Here is a 17427-nt window from a genome sequence, read left to right as displayed (position 1 = left end):
CTGCAGAACCAGGCGAGATCGTCAAAGAGACGGCGCGACCGCACAGATGGGGCAGAGCGGGTCAGCTAGCCTTATATGGCGTAGCTCAGGCTGGGTACAACTTGTTGATCAAGATCGGCAAAACACAGGGTAACTTACTGTAACAACACCACATCAGTCAAGCTCATGGAAGTTGAACTCGACAGTACCAATTATTATACCAAGGCATCTATGATATGACCCGACTTGAATTTGGCTAATAAGAAGATAGGAGTATATCTGCTTCCACAGTGGCCTGTATTAACGTTATACTTCAAATTTGCCTGGGTATTATTCGCGAGTATAATTTCCTCGTCAGCATATTACTATTTGCGGTTGGAAAGTATTTTGCTACGAATCACCAGCGATACGTTTATTTTCTGGACATTCTCCGACTTCGTCACTCGTGCCACAGATGATATGCAGTACAACCAAAGAATCGGAGAATTGTACTCAGTTGGTAGTCACGCTTAGGACTGCAGTGTTGTGCAACACCTTGGTTTGGTTTTCTCAACGACAGCATCACCGACTAGTCGCTTACGCTTACTGGCACGGATGAGTAGCTGGCACTACTGTGATTGTCACCAAAGATGGAAGAAGTGACATTCCATGAAGAATTGACAAAGTCGAGTACCAGTGTCGAATGGAAATCAAAGAGAGAAGCTCGAAAGATATGATGTCCAAATTTGACCTGTTATCCAAGTGGAGGACATCCAGACTTTGACAATTCAAGTGCGTTCTGAAAGCGAATCTCGGTGATATTAGATTTCATGACGTACCAGAGAGGACATTGGCCAATCTTAGTTGCCAGAACTGTGTAAATATCACCACGTTCTGACCGGCAATGCTTGAAAGTGGTCATACATATCGGAATACCCGCCCACAGAGCAGGATTCTGATTGATCCATTTGAGAATGCACAAGTAACTCTACTGTTGCTGCTTCAAGCTCGTATCATTTCCGCAGTCACTTTGCGGGCATATTGATCTTTAGGTTCTACCGTGGGGGCGAGTGGGAGGGGAAGTCTGCTCACTCCGGACCCTACTCGCCATTCTTCAACCACAAGTTAGGGCAGCAAGAAGGATCACTATCGGATATAAACTTTGGGACAATGTGTAATGCCCGCGCTCTGTTGACCATGAACAGACACATAAATAGAAGGACTGCTCCAGTCAAGTTCCAGTTCAAACCCATACACGTACATTCACGCTCACGCACTTGCAGACGAAAACACGAACACACACGAATCATTTAACAAGATGAGGCTCAAAGTGCTTGGATGCCTTTTGGCATTCCTGCCATCACTTCTTCATGCCCAGGATGACGAACTAATCTACGAGAATCCCACAGACGAGCACCCACTTGTAGCGTGGTACTTTGGAGTCAATGAGAAGGAACACGAACGGCGTGTAAAAGACCTCAAAGCAAAAGACTTTAGACCAATGTCGCTAAGCGCCTATGGAAACCCAGGGGAGACCCGATACGCTATGACTTGGATCAACGATGGGACAGTCGTTCATGGCTGGCAGATGGCATGGGGTTTCAATCTACAGAAATTCAACAAATGGGTGAAGGAATGGGAGTCGCAAGGATTAAGAATGACCGCAGTCAGTGCAAATGGTCCTGCAGATAGTGCTGAGTTCCACGGTATCATGGTCGAGGATCCCCATGTGATCAAATGGGGACACGATTGCGACATCAGGGACATTGACGCGTACATGGCCAACAAGGACAGCAACGGTCTGGCAAGAGTTGTCAGCTTCCGCATGTATGGAGAACCTGATGACAGGAGATACTGTGTCGTCCTCCACGAGAACGAAAGCCACGAGCGTTGGGCATTGGAACATACCAAAGAAGGCCTCATGCCAGATCAGAGCTGGTCATCCACATTCAACTACCCACACTCATCACGACAGTTCCTTCGACCTGCCAAGCTCTTCATGTCCGACGACGGCGTCATCACACCTCTGGTAACTGATATGAGTACAGGAGGTTGGTCAGCCACAATCCGCCTTAATAACACCGAGTTGTCCAAAATGATCAAAACGCAAAGCGCCCAGTGGTTTATGCCGGTGGATATTCAGGGCGGATCAGGTCTAGGCAAGACACAATATAATGCCGTTTTCGTTGAACGCATGAGATACCTGCCTCGCAAGTGGAAGGCAAAAGGAGAGGTTAACTCGTTCAGGAACAACAAACAAGCTAAAGAGGAGCTGGACAAGATTATGAAGAATTTCATGAAGGACAACGGCATTCGGCAGGCCCAGGTAGCTATCGGAGCAAGGGGTCATGTCATGGCTGAGCGAAGTTATACATGGGCCGAAACGACTTATGGCACGGTATCGCGCAACGATAAATTCTTGCTCGGAGGCGTGAGCAAGATGTTCTTATATCCAGCTGTTAAATGGTGTGTTGATAACGAGCTCTTCGACTACGATACACCCGTCTACGAGCTGCTGGGTTACCACAAACCCTTCGACAGGCGAGCAGTGGATATCACTATCCAGCATCTTCTCGACCACACAGCAGGCTACGACCGAAATGCGTCTGGAGAAGCCGCCTTCCAATTCCGTGAAGCTGCAATGCAGTCACCATCCAAGGGCAAAAGGCCTGCCACTCTCGACGATCTGATCAAGTACAAGCTTAAGAAGAAGCTTGATTACAACCCAGGCGAGCGCATGGTCCACTCCCATTACGGCTCAATGCTCCTTGGCCATGTAATAGCAAACCTCACGGAAATGCCCTACGTCGAGTTTCTGGAGAAGCATATCCTCGATGACCTCGACGTAGATGTATTCGCGACCGATGTTAATGCGCACCTCAAGGATAAGATTCACCCAGATGGCCTGCAGGTTGGTGTTGATGCTCGTTTTCCTGCAGACAAGCAACACGTTCCTGGAGTATATGGAGGAGATGGCGCCATCAAAGAAGAATGCGCCGCTGCATTTTCCCTCCGTGCAAGCGCCAGCACTCTTGTCAAGTTCGCTGGTAGACATTGTAAGTGCTACTCGCTCCTTTACTATCATAATACAAAGCTAATCAATCTTTACAGCTGTCGCAAGAATGGGTCACCGAAGATCTGGATACCGCAGAGGCGGAGTGGAAGGCGGCTATGCTCTCGTCGAGAGTTACGGTGAAGACTTTGACTGGGCTGTAGTCTTTAACACAAGGGAGTTTGCCTCCAAAGATGCAGTTCTAGGCCTGGTTGACAAGATGCACAAGTTCATGGATATTACACTTTCGGAAAAGAGATATGGTCCACACAAGCTTGAGTGCAATCCCGGCGACAGAATGCTCAAAGAGGACTATCCTGGGCTTGCTGGGCTTACCTCTGGGATGACCCCTGAAGATTTGAAACATCTTCCTGATTGTACGAAGGAGCAATTGGATAAGATGTTAGGCAGTGAGAAGGGATCGAGACGAGGGACATAGAGATGGGTTGAATAGAACAAGAACACTTGGGTCGTGGAAAGAGTCAAAGATATACAGATTGTTTTCACAAGAGTTACTACTATATCCCAAAGTGAAGCTCAAGACTCATCTCCATCTCGTCCTGGCCAGAGTAGCTTCTTGCGAATAACTGCAGATACCATCGCATATAGCACTACAAACCACATAATCACCAAACAAACTGTCAAAACACTTGACACCCATTGTATCCCCTCGCTCTCAAGCTCCTGTCCGATATTCCCCGTAGCAATAGTAAAGCCGATATTAGGGAAGACAAAAGCCCACCAACTCATACTGAACTGCAACTTGCGTTTATAAACTGATGATAGCACCGCAAGGACACCAAACCCGAAGAACCAGAATCCAACACACCATATCCATATACCGATCCAGAGCGCCAATATTCGAAGGACATCTTGTGCCAGTGGGTATGTTGCGAAATAGCCATAGCCCTCCGGAATTGCTTTCGACATGCCGATGATGGCCACGGAGGTATATCCAGCTGGGCCTACGGCGATGAACATACCAGGTCGCATAGCTGGTGCTGGAAGACCATCCTGCATCAATCTGCCAAGGTACAGTGGGTATAAGAGAAACGCAACAGTCCAGCCAAGACCTTGAAAGGTTACACCGGCTACCAGCATCGCCATTCTATGCTCTGGGCTTTGTGAAGACATGAGTGATGAAGCGAGCGTTCCCGTAAGCATAGCCGGAAAGACCGGTAGGATCCAAGCTGGTGTCATGGAATGGATGGGTAGGTGGGCTCCGGTAAAAAGGACGAAATATTGGACGATAGCTGACAGAATCGTGACACCAGCATAGATCCAGAAACACACTCTCAAGGCAGTAGTCAGCCAGTGTCCTGTCTCTGGAACGCCATATGCAGCAGCATTCGATATGATAGTCGCAATACTCAGTAGCGAGCAAGGGAAGAAGAGACTTTCGGTCGGATGCATGAGACTCTTTTTCAGCGCATCTGGCGTGGTAGCAAACCGCAATACAAGGCCCGAAACAACAGCGAAAAATACCACTATCGTGAGGATATAGTAGATCTTGCCGATAATCTCAAGCCCTCGGAACTTGTGTGGCGTAGAATGCAGCAACAGCGCGATACCACCCGTACTCATAACAAAAGTAAACCAAGCCCATGTCAAATGTTTGGCACGCTCTGTAATAGGGACTTTCTGTGAGGATCTGAAGCGCTTCTGGCCCGCGACTCGAGTATGGCCTTCTTTCCAGTTGTCGGTTTCCATATCCTGGACGTGTTGTTTAAGGTCAAGACGACCGTCTCCCGCAGAGAAAGACATTTCGAGACGATGTAGAAGTTAAAGAGTCATGGAAAATATTTTCCTGAGTCGAAAATTATAGAAAACCGGGAAAGGTCGTGTCCGTGTAAGTGGTTTTTACATGATCGATCCACTGTTGGTTGAGATCGGTTCATTGATTAGGTAGCGTGGGTTGGGTGATGGGTCATCATCACGAGCCAACCGAAACCCATGTCTTGGTTATACGGATGCAGCTTGTAAAACTTGAACGTTAATAAGCCACTTACAAAGGCGTTAGTAAATATTCTCCGTATTACAATGCAAACGACTCAAGATAAAGAATGTCCAGTATCACAAGTTGAAAAAAAAAAACTTTAACTACCGCGACTTTGATCATCCATCTAGATGGTCCCACCAAGAGTCCATAGCTTCCCTCATAAATACAAAGTCATGACGTGCGATATCCACCACTTGTTGAGTTCCACTCAATACGCATTGACAATGAGAATTCAGATAGTTTTGGCACTACCTAGACGACCCGATAGTTGTAATAGCCAGGCCGATCTCCGAGACTGAGATACTCGTCCTCATCTGTAAGAGCTTTAAAAACACCAAACTCCCTATTTTCTTTCTGATCACCCAGAATATCCTCGCCAATCCAAACATACCCGATCCTGCGATACTCCCCCTTATCTAATCCTCTAACGAGAGCCAGGGTATGTGCTTTAGGATATCCGCCAAGGTTAATATGAGAATAGATAACGGCCAGGTAGATGTCTATCTCCTCATCAGATGAGACCTCTTTAGGAACAGTATCTAGCTGAGGCGTTGTTGGTCCCGTACCATTGCGCAACGCTGCGTTATCAACACTCGCGTGATCTGGCATCGACAAGTAATTACGTACGTATCGTAGCCGACCGCCTGGTACAAACTCAGCAGCTTGTTCTGCTGTAAGGCGGTCGGAAAGGTCGATCATCACAAAACCAAGGCGTGCTTTGATCAGAGGGCCATGCAATACCAGATGCCCTCCAAGTGCAGGTCCAAATTCAGACCCTGCTGTCTCAACTGATGCTTCTAGAACAGTAGCGACGGCAACCCATGGATCCTCACCTGGTTCCAAGTCAACATTCACAGACTTGCTGCCAATTGAAAACCTCCCCGCCCAGTTGTGCGCCGGCTCAACCGAAGCCCAGGACCACGAAGGGCTACGGTAAAGTTGTGGCGGTGAAGCCTTTCTCCCATTAGCGATGGTCCATAACAAATCCTGAAGCAGGACTTGACGCCATATTCCTGCCAGATAGGAGCCAGGGGGGATATGTGCAAATCTTTGATACAAAGTCGCGATGCCAGCAAATGCTACAAGACGATCAGATTCGAAAGTCAGATCTCTTGACATATATTCTTGCAGTAGGTTATGCCATATTTGAGGGGTAGCTTCTGTAGATTCGTTCGCAATGGCGTATAGAGACCCGGGCGCCATCGTGTGAATGTGGTTTCGATCAACTTCAAAATCGTATCCTTCACAGGTCTCATTTGCTGCGTAGCCTTGAGACTTCATATTCGAGGCCGATGTCCACCAAAGCTGATCTCGTGCCACATGGATTGTTGCAGACGACAAAATCCACTCCTGATATGTCCATCCCCGACGGAAAAGGGGTTTCGCGAGGATTTCGTCACAAAAGGCCGATCTAACTATGATTCGTACAGGACCATCTGGTATCTCGTTCTCGAAGCCTGTCCACGACGGGGTGATCTCACAGGGATATCTAAGCATGGAAGTTTGCTGTTTGAGCCCTGCTGCCGAGTCTTGAGCAGCCGTAGCAGCGATGGTGACATGCGCCTGAGAATATACGGATGCCATGCGTGCAGCCTCTGCTTGCCAGTCGTCTTTAGAATCCTGTATAATGCAGAGTGAGTCTATCCATATGTACTCGAGGCCAATGTCATTTGTTAGTCTGATAGCATCCTGAAACGTGGCTGGGATAGAGACGAATGGGATGTTGGTATGAAATGTATCCTGCAGAGCCTTCAACAGCATAAGAGGCTGGACGGTGCCCCAGCGATGCGTGAGGGCGACATAACGAGTAGACGGGCTCAAGTCGTTAGTGTTCACAAGCTTAACGGTAGGTGTGCCACCGGAAACTGGTGATGGCTGGCAGTGGAGGAGTCTTGTGGGTAGGTGCGAGCCAAAAACTGGAACCCTGACCAACGATTCAAGCCAGTTGTGTATCCGCGAAAGTGACTGTTGTCGGTCAAACGTGGGTTTCCATATAGCCCTGTTCTCTTGATTTGCAACGCCTGAAATTGTTAGAATATAGACACACAAGACAGCGGGACATAAACTTACTGATTACTTTGAAGAGATGAAATCTGTGCAAAGCTCTGGCTTTCCAATTGTGCCCTGACCAGACAGCATAGAGCAATCCAAAAGTGAATATGCCAGTATAGGTGGACTCTTTCGGATGAATGACCGGAATGCCAACAATATCTTTCTTCTCTATCCCAGCAAGGTTCTGAGACTCAGCCAGAAATTCCTCGATCGTCAACCTTTCCCAAATCATGGCGCAAAAGACGCAACTGTCGACCGATTCTGCCACATCTTGGAAGTTATGGTGAAGATACAACGTCGGGATTTCTTGACCTGGAATACTGTCCAGCCTAACTTTCCACTCCTGTTTACCTGAAAAGAAGTCCCCGGGCCGGTATTCTACATCCTCGGTATCGATGAGGTCGTGCTGCAGGACATCAGGAGACACATAATCCCCCTCAAAGATGCCAGCACATTTTACGCAGAATTTTGATAGCGACATGATAGTAAGTCAACCCAGATTCAGTCTATGAACTGAAATAGCTCATTCAGATGAGGCAGAAGTCATTGGAGACAAACGACCAACATCGTTTGATCGACCAATAGGTGCCTCCTTAGACCCTGGACGGGCGCCTGCATCTGCGGCAGGTTGAGAGCCTGAGGGTGACATTTCAATGGAGGGTGTACAGATGCAGTCATCACCAAATTGTGAAGTCATGATTGATCCCTGAGAAGATGGAGGCGTAAGACATTAATATGTGGTTTTCGTCTCGATGTTGATGGTTTTAAATTAAAACGTCATTGTCTTCGATGATGGAAGGTTGTCGTCTAAACTGCAGCCAATTTCTTAGGCGTTGACAGCACTAAATTTAGTGGATAATAGCCCCAGCGTTCCTGACTGAAATGCCGGCACTTTCCTCAACACCAATGGAACTTTCCAGGTTCTTATTGTGATCTTCCCCTATCTTCTTTCTACAAGACGACTTAATCACTTCGTTTGAATAACTTATTCTTCTCCAATAATATGTGCTGAGATCACGGGCACATCTTGCCAATTTCTCCCACCATCATCGGATATCATGGACAAATTTATTATTAAAACATCAACACGAGCAACGCGTTCAAGCGCAGTGAATGCTTCACGGAAGATTTCTTCTCAACTGGAACCTGATGATGAGCCAGTTCTTGCAGTGAGGAAGCGCATAGCCAAACGCCCTTCTCCTCCTCAGGATGAAGATTTCGACGCGTCTGAGCCGGAAGAAGACGCGACTCTTGAAAACGATACTAAGCAACCAGCACCAAAAAAGAGGAAAACGCAACCTCCAAGGAGCAAGGCTGAAACTTCCAAAATTCATGAGACTCTGTTCTCTTTCAAAGGAGAAACGAATGAAACACCATGCACCCCTCCATCTAGGCGACATCACATCACATATCATCGACCATTGTTGTTGAAGGAGTCCTCTTCCCGCAAGGCGCTCCTCAATTGGTTCGATGATGTTAGCACCAAGCGTTCAATGCCATGGCGTAAGGCTTGGATAAATCCAAAGGATCACGAGGGTGATGAACTTCGGGGACTGTTAGAACGACGAGCATATGAAGTCTGGATCAGCGAGATCATGCTGCAGCAAACGCGAGTGGCAACAGTCATCGACTATTGGAACAGATGGATGGCCAAGTGGCCTACAATCCATGACCTTGCGGCTGCAAGTGCCGACGATGTTCTGAGTGCGTGGCGCGGATTGGGCTATTACAGCAGAGCGACAAGGATTCACGAGGCAGCAAAGCTTGTGGTGAACGATTCTACCATGAATGGGTTGCTGCCTTCAAATACTCAGGATCTCGAGGCCAAGGTTCCTGGTGTCGGGAGGTACACTGCAGGTGCCATTTCATCCATCGTCTTTGGAAGAGCAGCGCCTATGGTCGATGGAAACGTTTTGCGAGTCTTGAGTCGACAACTTGGACTTTTTGGCAACGTCAAGGCAAACAAAGCCGTGATAGATACGTTGTGGGCTGCCGCCGACGCCCTTGTGAGAGCTGTTGCACGAGATGGAACCGATAAACAGGAGGACGAAGAAGTTGAAACAAGCGATCGGCCAGGAAGATGGGGACAGGCACTCATGGAGCTCGGAAGTACTATCTGTGTGCCCAAGCCAAACTGCTCCGAGTGCCCTATCACATCAACATGCCGGGTCTATGCTGAAGGCAAAACACTGGTGTCAAACAAAGACACAAAAATTGGAGATATCGAAGATATGTGCGACCTCTGCGAAAGCTTCGAAGAGGAAGGCCTGGGCGAAACGGAAGTCAAAATTGAAGATACCAAGGCTTCGAAGAAGGCGACCGCTAAAGGAGGTCAAGGCAAGCAGATGACACTCTCGGCGTTTGCCTTTAAGGGGCCGACTGAAGACAAACCAACTCCGGCCAAAGCCAAAGCAGCCCTCAGTCCCCGTGAGCTGGAAACTATTGTTGACCACGCCCGCAAGTTCCCACTTAAAGTTATCAAAAAGGCTGTTAGGGAGGAAGAAACTTTGGTGTGCGTGATCCGCCGAAATGACGGCCAATATCTGGTTCAGAAGCGCCCCGAGAAGGGACTCTTGGCTGGTCTTTGGGAGTTTCCTAGCTACATCCTCCAAGACGCCAAGGAGGGCAACACACCTGCAAAGAGACGTACAAAAGCACTGGCATATGTCTCCAAGCTCGCTGGCGAGCACGGAAGCCAAGCAGTGAAGCCCAAGCATGTGGCTGAACTGGGTAGTGTGCCATGGCTCTTTTCCCACTTGAAGCTCACAATGCACGTTCATCTCTTTACCCTTGAAGATGGTGATTTGGATGATACCAAGTCACTTACTAAAGATCGATTGAGATGGGCGACTAGTGAAGCTGTTGACGAAGAGTCAATGGGAACAGGTATGCGTAAGTGCTGGGCGCTTGCGAAGGATCAGGAGGAATAAGATACAATATCAGTTGTAATATCATAGCGTCTGTATTATTTAGACTTGTTAGAGTAATTGGAGTGTACGGATATATATATTAGTATAATATTTGGAGAACTTATTAGCTGTTGATACCAAGACTAGCTTCTGGAGCTTGCACCAGCAGAACTCGCTCGATTTACTAATATTCTAATGGATATCAAATAAATATAAATTATTGGTATGTATGGGACTAAGTCTAATCTTCCGATAATCCTGGTTAAACTCAAACTCAATATTTTGACCCATCATGATGACTGTTGTATCCCATCATGACTTCCCGAGGTGATCACGTGGGGCCGCGCTGAGAAACTGACGTCCTTAAAGTAGAAATCGCCGCGCTGGACAAAATGTGGAGACGCGTCGATCTGCATCACCACACCTCAACTTGTTACACCTTGTCCAAGTCAAAAACGGCCTGTTAGATATGTTAAACAGTTGGTATAGAAGAAGATGACAAGTTGGTTTGCTTCAGGCCGTCCGGCTCTTTTTGATGCTATTACCAGCGCTTGCGATTTAATTGACCAGCAGATCGCTTCAGGTACGTCACACTGACACGACGTGAATCGAATATTATGACTAACACCCTTCAGATCTTGAATTGACAAAACGCGAGCTTGATGAGGCTCTACAGCAGCGGGATGACCACGCGTCTCGCGCCGCTGAACTTTCGGAGGAGAATGCCAGATTGAAAGAGCAGTTGCAACAGCAGGCTTCTACCAAATCACCTGGGAGCGCCGAGCAGACTCGAAAATCGCCTGCCAGCAACCCTTCGGAAAACGCAGAGGAGCCAGATTGGAAACTCGAGTGCGCCAAGGTGAGCCTCAAGTTTAAAGCACTGTCGGCAAACTTCAAACAGGCAAAGGATGCCTTGCGAAAGAGGAAAGAAGAAAGGGATAGATGGGCCAATCACGCTACGCTTCTGGAGAAGAAGATTAAAACAGCCGAAGACGAGCACGGCATCAACATCACAGACCGTCGAAGCACCCGAGCAACTACACTTCCTGCTGGAAAGACCGTAGAGGAAGCTGCTCCTAGTCCTAACACGAGCTTCACATCCGAAGCCGGTCTGGATCAAGCCGACCTGGACCTTCCACCTTTAGCCGCCGCCTCTCTTCATGACAACAATCAGCCGCTTCCAGACACCACAGCTGCCAATCCTAGCTCGGACTCTACAGAGAGCGAAGTGGAGTCAAGGCACGACGAAAATGAATTGCCAGAGCTGCCGACCCACGGCTATGTGAAAGTCAAGGAAGAGCCGTCGTCCGATCCGATCTTTTTATCCGAAAGAGAGGTACGGAAGCGAAAGCGCGGCGATGAGGAACCCAATGGACTGCCTTTACAGAAGGTAAAGGTGGAGGCCGACGAGCGCTCTTCGAGCCCCATAGACCCATTGGGACCTCCGACCCTTCTCCCGCATGAGAGTCTGGATTTGGGAGATGTAGCCCAGAGACTCCTAACACCCAGGAAGCGCCGAGAATTAGAAGAGTCGCAATGGCAAGAGAGAGTTAAGAGCGAAGCACCTGCGACGCCAACGACAACCCCCCGAACTCTCTTCGTTCGACCGGATCCTCCACAAACTGCTCGTCCAATCGAGCGTACATCAGCACTTACACCTCTGAGCGTGAATCGAAGGATAATTCAGCCCAGTAAAGACAAGCCTGTTACACCCCTCAAAAAGGGGCTGGACCGTGGCATCTCAACTTTGGCTGAGGATGGCGAAGCCTACAGGCAAGACAGAGGCCCGGATGCAGCCCCTAAGGGGAGGTTGGATGCACTGTTGAACAGCCCAGCTGCGCAGGTGGCTACGCCCAGTGGTCGACCAACTCCGAGGACATCATCGAGGCCGAGTACCACAGCAGAAGACCTTGCAATTCCAGGACGACGAGTACTTCCTTTTGAAGGGGCGGGTCGAGTTAAAGACAGGCCGCCCGTTCAGCAGATGCTCACGCCCAGTCGAACACCTGCTGTAGCTGCTGCGTCCAAGAATACACCGCAGAATGCACCATCTCCGCTGGCCTCTAAGAAAGGTGTGCAGTCGGGGTTGCGGTACAAACCAGTCTCGCAGCTGCGTCCGGATGACTTCAAGATCAATCCCGAGGCCAACGAGGGACATGACTTTGCCTTTTCGGATGTCGTTCGTGGTAGAGACGAGAGGTCTCGCATGCAAGGATGTACCGATATGCACTGCTGTGGAAAGCATTGGCGATCCCTCGCTATGTCTCAACGTCCCGACCCTCCCCTTTCGGCTGCCCAACGGCAAGAGGAGCAGAAATTGTTGGAGGACTACATGGGAGATTTTGCATACCGATTAGGAACCATGGATAAGAAGGAGCGCGACGAGTTGTGGATTGAAGCCAAGATGCAGGAGCTTGCCAATAAGTACGGCAAGCACCGATACCACTACTCAAGAATGCGAAGTCCTCCAGGATTTTGGAACGCAGATTTTCCAAACACGCAAGAGATAGAGGAGGAGAGATCAGAAGCCGCTCAGAGAGAGAAGCAGACAGTTCGAGATAGACATCGCGAGGCCATGCGGCCTGGTGGTAGATGGTTGTTCCGTGATGAGTAACTTTGGAGTTTACAATGTTTTAAATAGGATTGAGCGATTCTGGGTGGAGTTTACCTAGGTTTAGTAACTAAGCGTTTGAGTTTTGTTCTTCTATCAATCTTGCATATACAATGAGTCTCATGCCATAGCCAGTCCACTGGATTATCCTGTTGACAACGTTCATCGGTAAACTTGATAAGTCGTTTAGATCCCGGTTACTAGGATATGAGTTCTCATTGCTCCAAAATCGATCTAGTAATTCGCTTTCTTACATGGATGCGACTTACAATCGATCCAAGGCAGGGATCAAGATGAGCGATGCCGGGGCTTGGCCTGGTATGAGTGGAGCATAGACATCAGTGTGGAATCAATTTTCTGCCTCAGACAGCAACATTTGCCTCAGTCGAATCTTGGTTTGGCTTTGACAGTTCTTGGTTGGCTCGTGCGGTGCGTGCCTAGTCCTGGGTAGCAGAAGAATTGTCCTTCAACGCTCAGGGTGTCAGAAATAATTAGGTTAAGCTTCCGGTGACTTCTCGAGTGAGCTGACCATATTATTTTAATCCCTATATCCCCCAGCAGTCAATTTTTCTGCTACCTTGACGACCTGCTCTTACTCTGCGGCTCGACTTCCGTGTCAGTAGCAGTGCGCTCATAGGTCATCCATCCATCAGCTCAGCTCGCTCGCTCAGCGATTGACGACGCCCGGCCTCAGGTTAGACAATTTTATTTCTCCAATACCGCACCGCCCTGGGCTTGTGCTCGTGCTTTACGCTACGCTACACCTCAACTTATCGCAACGCAACTTCAAAGCGTCGTCCGTTTTGCCTGACGCAACTCGGTCAAATCCGCTTTCTCCTTCCCTCCTCCTCAGTGCGTCTATTCTTCGGCTTCGACGTTCTCTTTTGGTACGGATTTTATTTGTTGCATTTTCAAGTTTCGTCTTTGTGCTTGTGCTATTAACAACCCCCCCGGACATCTTTGTTCTCCCCCAATCTCGACAAACGCACCTATTCTTACCTACTTTTTGCGGTCAAATCAGGCCGCCTCGCTTCTGGTGTCGCGTCGCAACCTTTCTCGCCCCTCGCTCCCCGAAACCTTCGGCAAACTGAAGCCCGACGACTTCGAATCTTGCACCGTTCGCAAGAGCAGGCTACCACGCTGTCTGCAAGGGTGTCGCACCAACTGGGCGACTCCCGTCCTCACTCAACCCCCAAGCCGGCACGATGAGTAACCGCCATCTGCCGGCTGGGCAGAATATACAGGGAGGAGCTGGAGGTGCTCACGGCGCCGATATGGTCGGCGGTCCCGGAGGCTCTCGTCGGAGGCAGCCTCCTCCCTTTGTTCCCCAGTACCAGCAGCAGCAACATCATCATCACCAGCACATGAACCCCATGTATGCCAACTACATGCCCTACGGCCAGCAGCAGTATTATGGATACCCGCCGCAATACCAAGGAGGTCATTATCAGAACGCACAGTACCCCAATGCGCAGTATCAGGGACAATACCAAGGTGGACAGTTCCAGAATGGCCAGTACCAAAATGCACAGTACCATAACGCCGGAATGCCCTCACCTGGCGGTTATAACATGCCTTACCAGCCGCACTTCGCTCGATCGCCGCCCGCTATGCACCAATACGTCCCCATGTCTGGTGTGAGCGTCCCTCCTAGCTACCCACCCCGCCCAGCTCAGCAACAATCTCCTGCTCTGCCGAATCCCTACCAGCCTCCTACTGTTGTTTCTTCGACCTCAATTCCACCCCAGACTCCCACTTCAACCCACTCGTCACAGATAATTCCTACCCCAACTCCCCCTGTTCCGCAGGAGACTGAGCCAGCACCCCCCGCTCCTGTTGCCCCCGCCGAGCCTCCGCGAGAGCCTTCGCCCGCTCCCGTTGCCGCACCAAAGGGACCCTTCATTGCACCTGTAAGTTTTGGAACTTTCGATTTGTTGCATTCAAACTAACAATACTCAGCTGCCCTGGTTCTCTCATCCCGATGAAGATTTCCCTGTCAGAACTACAAAGTCTGGACGATGGAAGAGGCGTCTCAATGCTGATAGTGCGGATGTCTCCCTGCCCACTAACAATGCTGCTGCCACTACGACAGAGCAGACTCCGACAGAGCAGACCAGTGTTCCCGAAGCCAGCTCTACAGAGCCCTCAGTGTCGGCCCTTACCCCCGCGACATCAACAGCTCCATCTGAGGCTGCGGCAACCCCTCGCCAAGCTTCTGAGACCCCCGCCGCACCTGTCCAGCAACGATCGCGCACCAACACGGCCACCAGTGCTACCTCGACTGCGACGAACCGACCTGCTACCCGATCCTCCGCTGTTCCCGCTCCTGCTCTTCCATCGCTTCCTAAGGCGAGCCCCAAGGATGCTAAGCCTGCGCGTGCTGAAAAGCCGACAAACGGCGACGTAGCAACCGAAAGCGCCCCCGAGGAAAAGGTCGCAGCTGAGGCTTCTGAGAAGCCTGCGGAGGCGGAGCAAGTCGCTGCCGAACCTGCTCCTGCTGTCAAGGCTCCTCCTTCTAGCTGGGCGAAGCTCTTCTCGAAGCCCGCTTCTGCGGTTGCCGGAAAGACTGAAGGGGCCAATGGTGCCGCTCCCGTTGAACCTGCGGTCAATGGACACGGTGCTGAGACTGCCGCTGGACCTACGAACGGCGCTGCCCCCAGCTTCTCAAAAGTCAACGCAAACTCTGTTGCGGAGGCTATTCACTCATTCCATGTTGGTCTCGCTGATCAAGTTTCGTTCCTCGAACCTCGAGGCCTGATCAACACTGGAAACATGTGTTACATGAACTCTGTTTTGCAAGTTTTGATGTTTTGTTTGCCATTCTATGATTTCCTGAGCCAGATCAGCAAGCGCGCTGTTCACAGCTTCAAGAGCGATACTCCTCTTATCGATGCAATGTGAGTAACATATTCTAAAAAAATCGGATGTGAGATCCTAATTTATGCCAGGATCATGTTTATGCATGAGTTCAAGACCATCAAGTCAGCTGCTGGCGTTGATCCTTTACGCATCATTTTGAAGAATGAGGAGCTTGAGCGATATGGCGAGCCTTTCACTCCCGAATTCGTCTACGAAGCCATAAGACAACTTCCACGATTTGCTAGTATGAGGGTATGTTGTTTCTCGATCTAACCAAAGACTTTGCTAATAGATTATAGCGGGGTCATCAGCAAGATGCCGAGGAATTCCTTGGTTTCCTTTTGCAGTCACTTGATGACGAGTGCACTACAGTTCTCAAGAACTTTACTCCCGACCAAGCGGACCGACGACCCAGCACTGGCTCAGGTGCAGGTGGTGCCGATGACTGGTTGGAAGTTGGCAGAAAGCAGAAGGCTGCTGTCTCTCGACTTTCGGGCTCTAACTCATCCAGCCCTATTTCCAGAATCTTTGGTGGTTTGTTGCGATCTGAGTTCCGTGTCCCTGGCCTGAAGGATTCCATTACTACCGAGCCTTACCAGCCCCTTCAGCTAGACATTGGATCATCAGATGTGCGCAACGTTGTAGATGCGCTCCGGGGTCTTACTCGCCCTGAGCGCCTTCAAGGAGACTTCAACTCTCCTCGTGGCAAAGATGTTACGGCTACGAAGCAAGTTTTCATCGAGTCACTTCCCCCTGTCCTCATCCTGCACCTCAAGCGCTTCCAGTTTGATGCAGAGGGCAATGGAACTGTTAAAATTTGGAAGAAGATTGGTTACCCTCTGGAGTTGGAAATTCCCCGCGAGGCCCTGTCTCGGCAGAAACGCCAGACGTTGGGCGACGATGGAATGCCCAAGTACAGGCTGATTAGCGTAGTATACCACCACGGAAAGAACGCCAGTGGCGGACACTACACTGTCGATGTGCGACGGCAGGAGGGACGCGAATGGATCCGTATCGATGATACAGTCATTCGCCGAGTTCGAAGCGAAGATGTTGCCGAGGGTGGCGAGGAGGAGGATGTGAAGGACACACGCAAGGACGGTCCTACATCAGGCAACCGATTCGGTGCCGTTCAAGATGAGGACGCTGGAGATGATGACGGGTGGAGCAAGGTGACAAGCCCTGCCGGAGGAGCGAAGAAATGGAGCAGTGTTGCCAACGGTACGAATGGCGTTACCAAGCCTGCCAAACAGATCAAGGACAACATCAAGGACAACAAGGTTGCCTACCTGCTCTTCTACCAACGAGTATAAGGAGTTCTCAAGCAACCTATATCAAAACTATGTATCACACTCATGGATGGCCCCCATACCGATCATGGGTTATGGAGAAGGCGACACGATTGAACACGAGCTTAACGGCCATATTTGGATGGGAAAAGCACTATTTTAAGACGGAGTCGCTTGCTGGGAGGTGGCGAATTAGGGAAAATCAGGATCCGGTATCTGCGGCGTATGGCGTCGAGGTTTGGATTCTTTCCATGGATCGGACACGGGAAAGAGGAGGCGCTGGGGAAATGATGCCCAGAAAGGCTGATCAGCCAGTGTGGAACTCATGTAAGAAGAATCTGAGAGATCTCTATCTGGAGATGTATTGCAAGTTTCTTCGGCTGGAGTTCGTTCGACATCGGCAAAAAAACTGCCTGAAGATGGACTTCTCGCGAAGTTCTTTGCAGATAGTATAATGTACATCACAAAAGTGTGCATGCATACATGAGATAGCTTTTGTCATATAAAAAAGGTTCACATGCGTTCAAATCCAGTCAGATAGTCGTGATATGTGCAAAATGAGTCAAGTCAGACGTCTACATAGGATACACGGGAATTGTCTAGTCCGTTGAGGTGTGGCCACCATTCTTCTAGGAGGCGGGCAATTCCCTCTTTCAACCACCGTCCTGCTACTGCTGTTCAACTTCTTTCTACTATCT

The 17427-nt window shown here is 49.6% G+C and overlaps 5 protein-coding genes across 5 annotated transcripts; 3 read left to right on the top strand and 2 right to left on the bottom strand.

Moving 5' to 3' along the window:
• Positions 1 to 1276: 1276 nt before the first annotated feature.
• FIESC28_04628 (uncharacterized protein) lies at positions 1277 to 3449 on the top strand (the record flags this gene model as incomplete). Its single annotated transcript, XM_031158775.1, has 2 exons — positions 1277 to 3014; positions 3070 to 3449. 2 exons carry the CDS (start codon positions 1277 to 1279, stop codon positions 3447 to 3449), a joined length of 2118 nt encoding a protein of 705 aa, XP_031017173.1.
• Positions 3450 to 3547: 98 nt separating this feature from the next.
• Positions 3548 to 4774, bottom strand: FIESC28_04627 (uncharacterized protein; the record flags this gene model as incomplete). The annotated part of the gene is made up of 1 exon (XM_031158774.1): positions 3548 to 4774. The coding sequence occupies one exon, from the start codon at positions 4772 to 4774 to the stop codon at positions 3548 to 3550; it is 1227 nt and encodes a 408-aa protein (XP_031017172.1).
• A 487-nt stretch (positions 4775 to 5261) lies between these two features.
• Positions 5262 to 7542, bottom strand: FIESC28_04626 (uncharacterized protein; the record flags this gene model as incomplete). Its single annotated transcript, XM_031158773.1, has 2 exons — positions 5262 to 7030; positions 7080 to 7542. 2 exons carry the CDS (start codon positions 7540 to 7542, stop codon positions 5262 to 5264), a joined length of 2232 nt encoding a protein of 743 aa, XP_031017171.1.
• A 577-nt stretch (positions 7543 to 8119) lies between these two features.
• On the top strand, positions 8120 to 12584 carry FIESC28_04625 (uncharacterized protein; the record flags this gene model as incomplete). The annotated part of the gene is made up of 4 exons (XM_031158772.1): positions 8120 to 9953; positions 10460 to 10476; positions 10541 to 10553; positions 10606 to 12584. The coding sequence occupies 4 exons, from the start codon at positions 8120 to 8122 to the stop codon at positions 12582 to 12584; spliced, it is 3843 nt and encodes a 1280-aa protein (XP_031017170.1).
• Positions 12585 to 13786: 1202 nt separating this feature from the next.
• On the top strand, positions 13787 to 16753 carry FIESC28_04624 (uncharacterized protein; the record flags this gene model as incomplete). The annotated part of the gene is made up of 4 exons (XM_031158771.1): positions 13787 to 14491; positions 14541 to 15478; positions 15530 to 15692; positions 15740 to 16753. 4 exons carry the CDS (start codon positions 13787 to 13789, stop codon positions 16751 to 16753), a joined length of 2820 nt encoding a protein of 939 aa, XP_031017169.1.
• Positions 16754 to 17427: the final 674 nt, after the last annotated feature.

The sequence above is a fragment of the Fusarium coffeatum genome, assembly GCF_003316985.1.
Source record: "Fusarium coffeatum strain FIESC_28 chromosome Unknown BRIP53273_contig_97, whole genome shotgun sequence".
NCBI lineage: Eukaryota > Fungi > Ascomycota > Sordariomycetes > Hypocreales > Nectriaceae > Fusarium > Fusarium coffeatum.
This window is presented reverse-complemented; position numbering and strand designations above follow the sequence as displayed.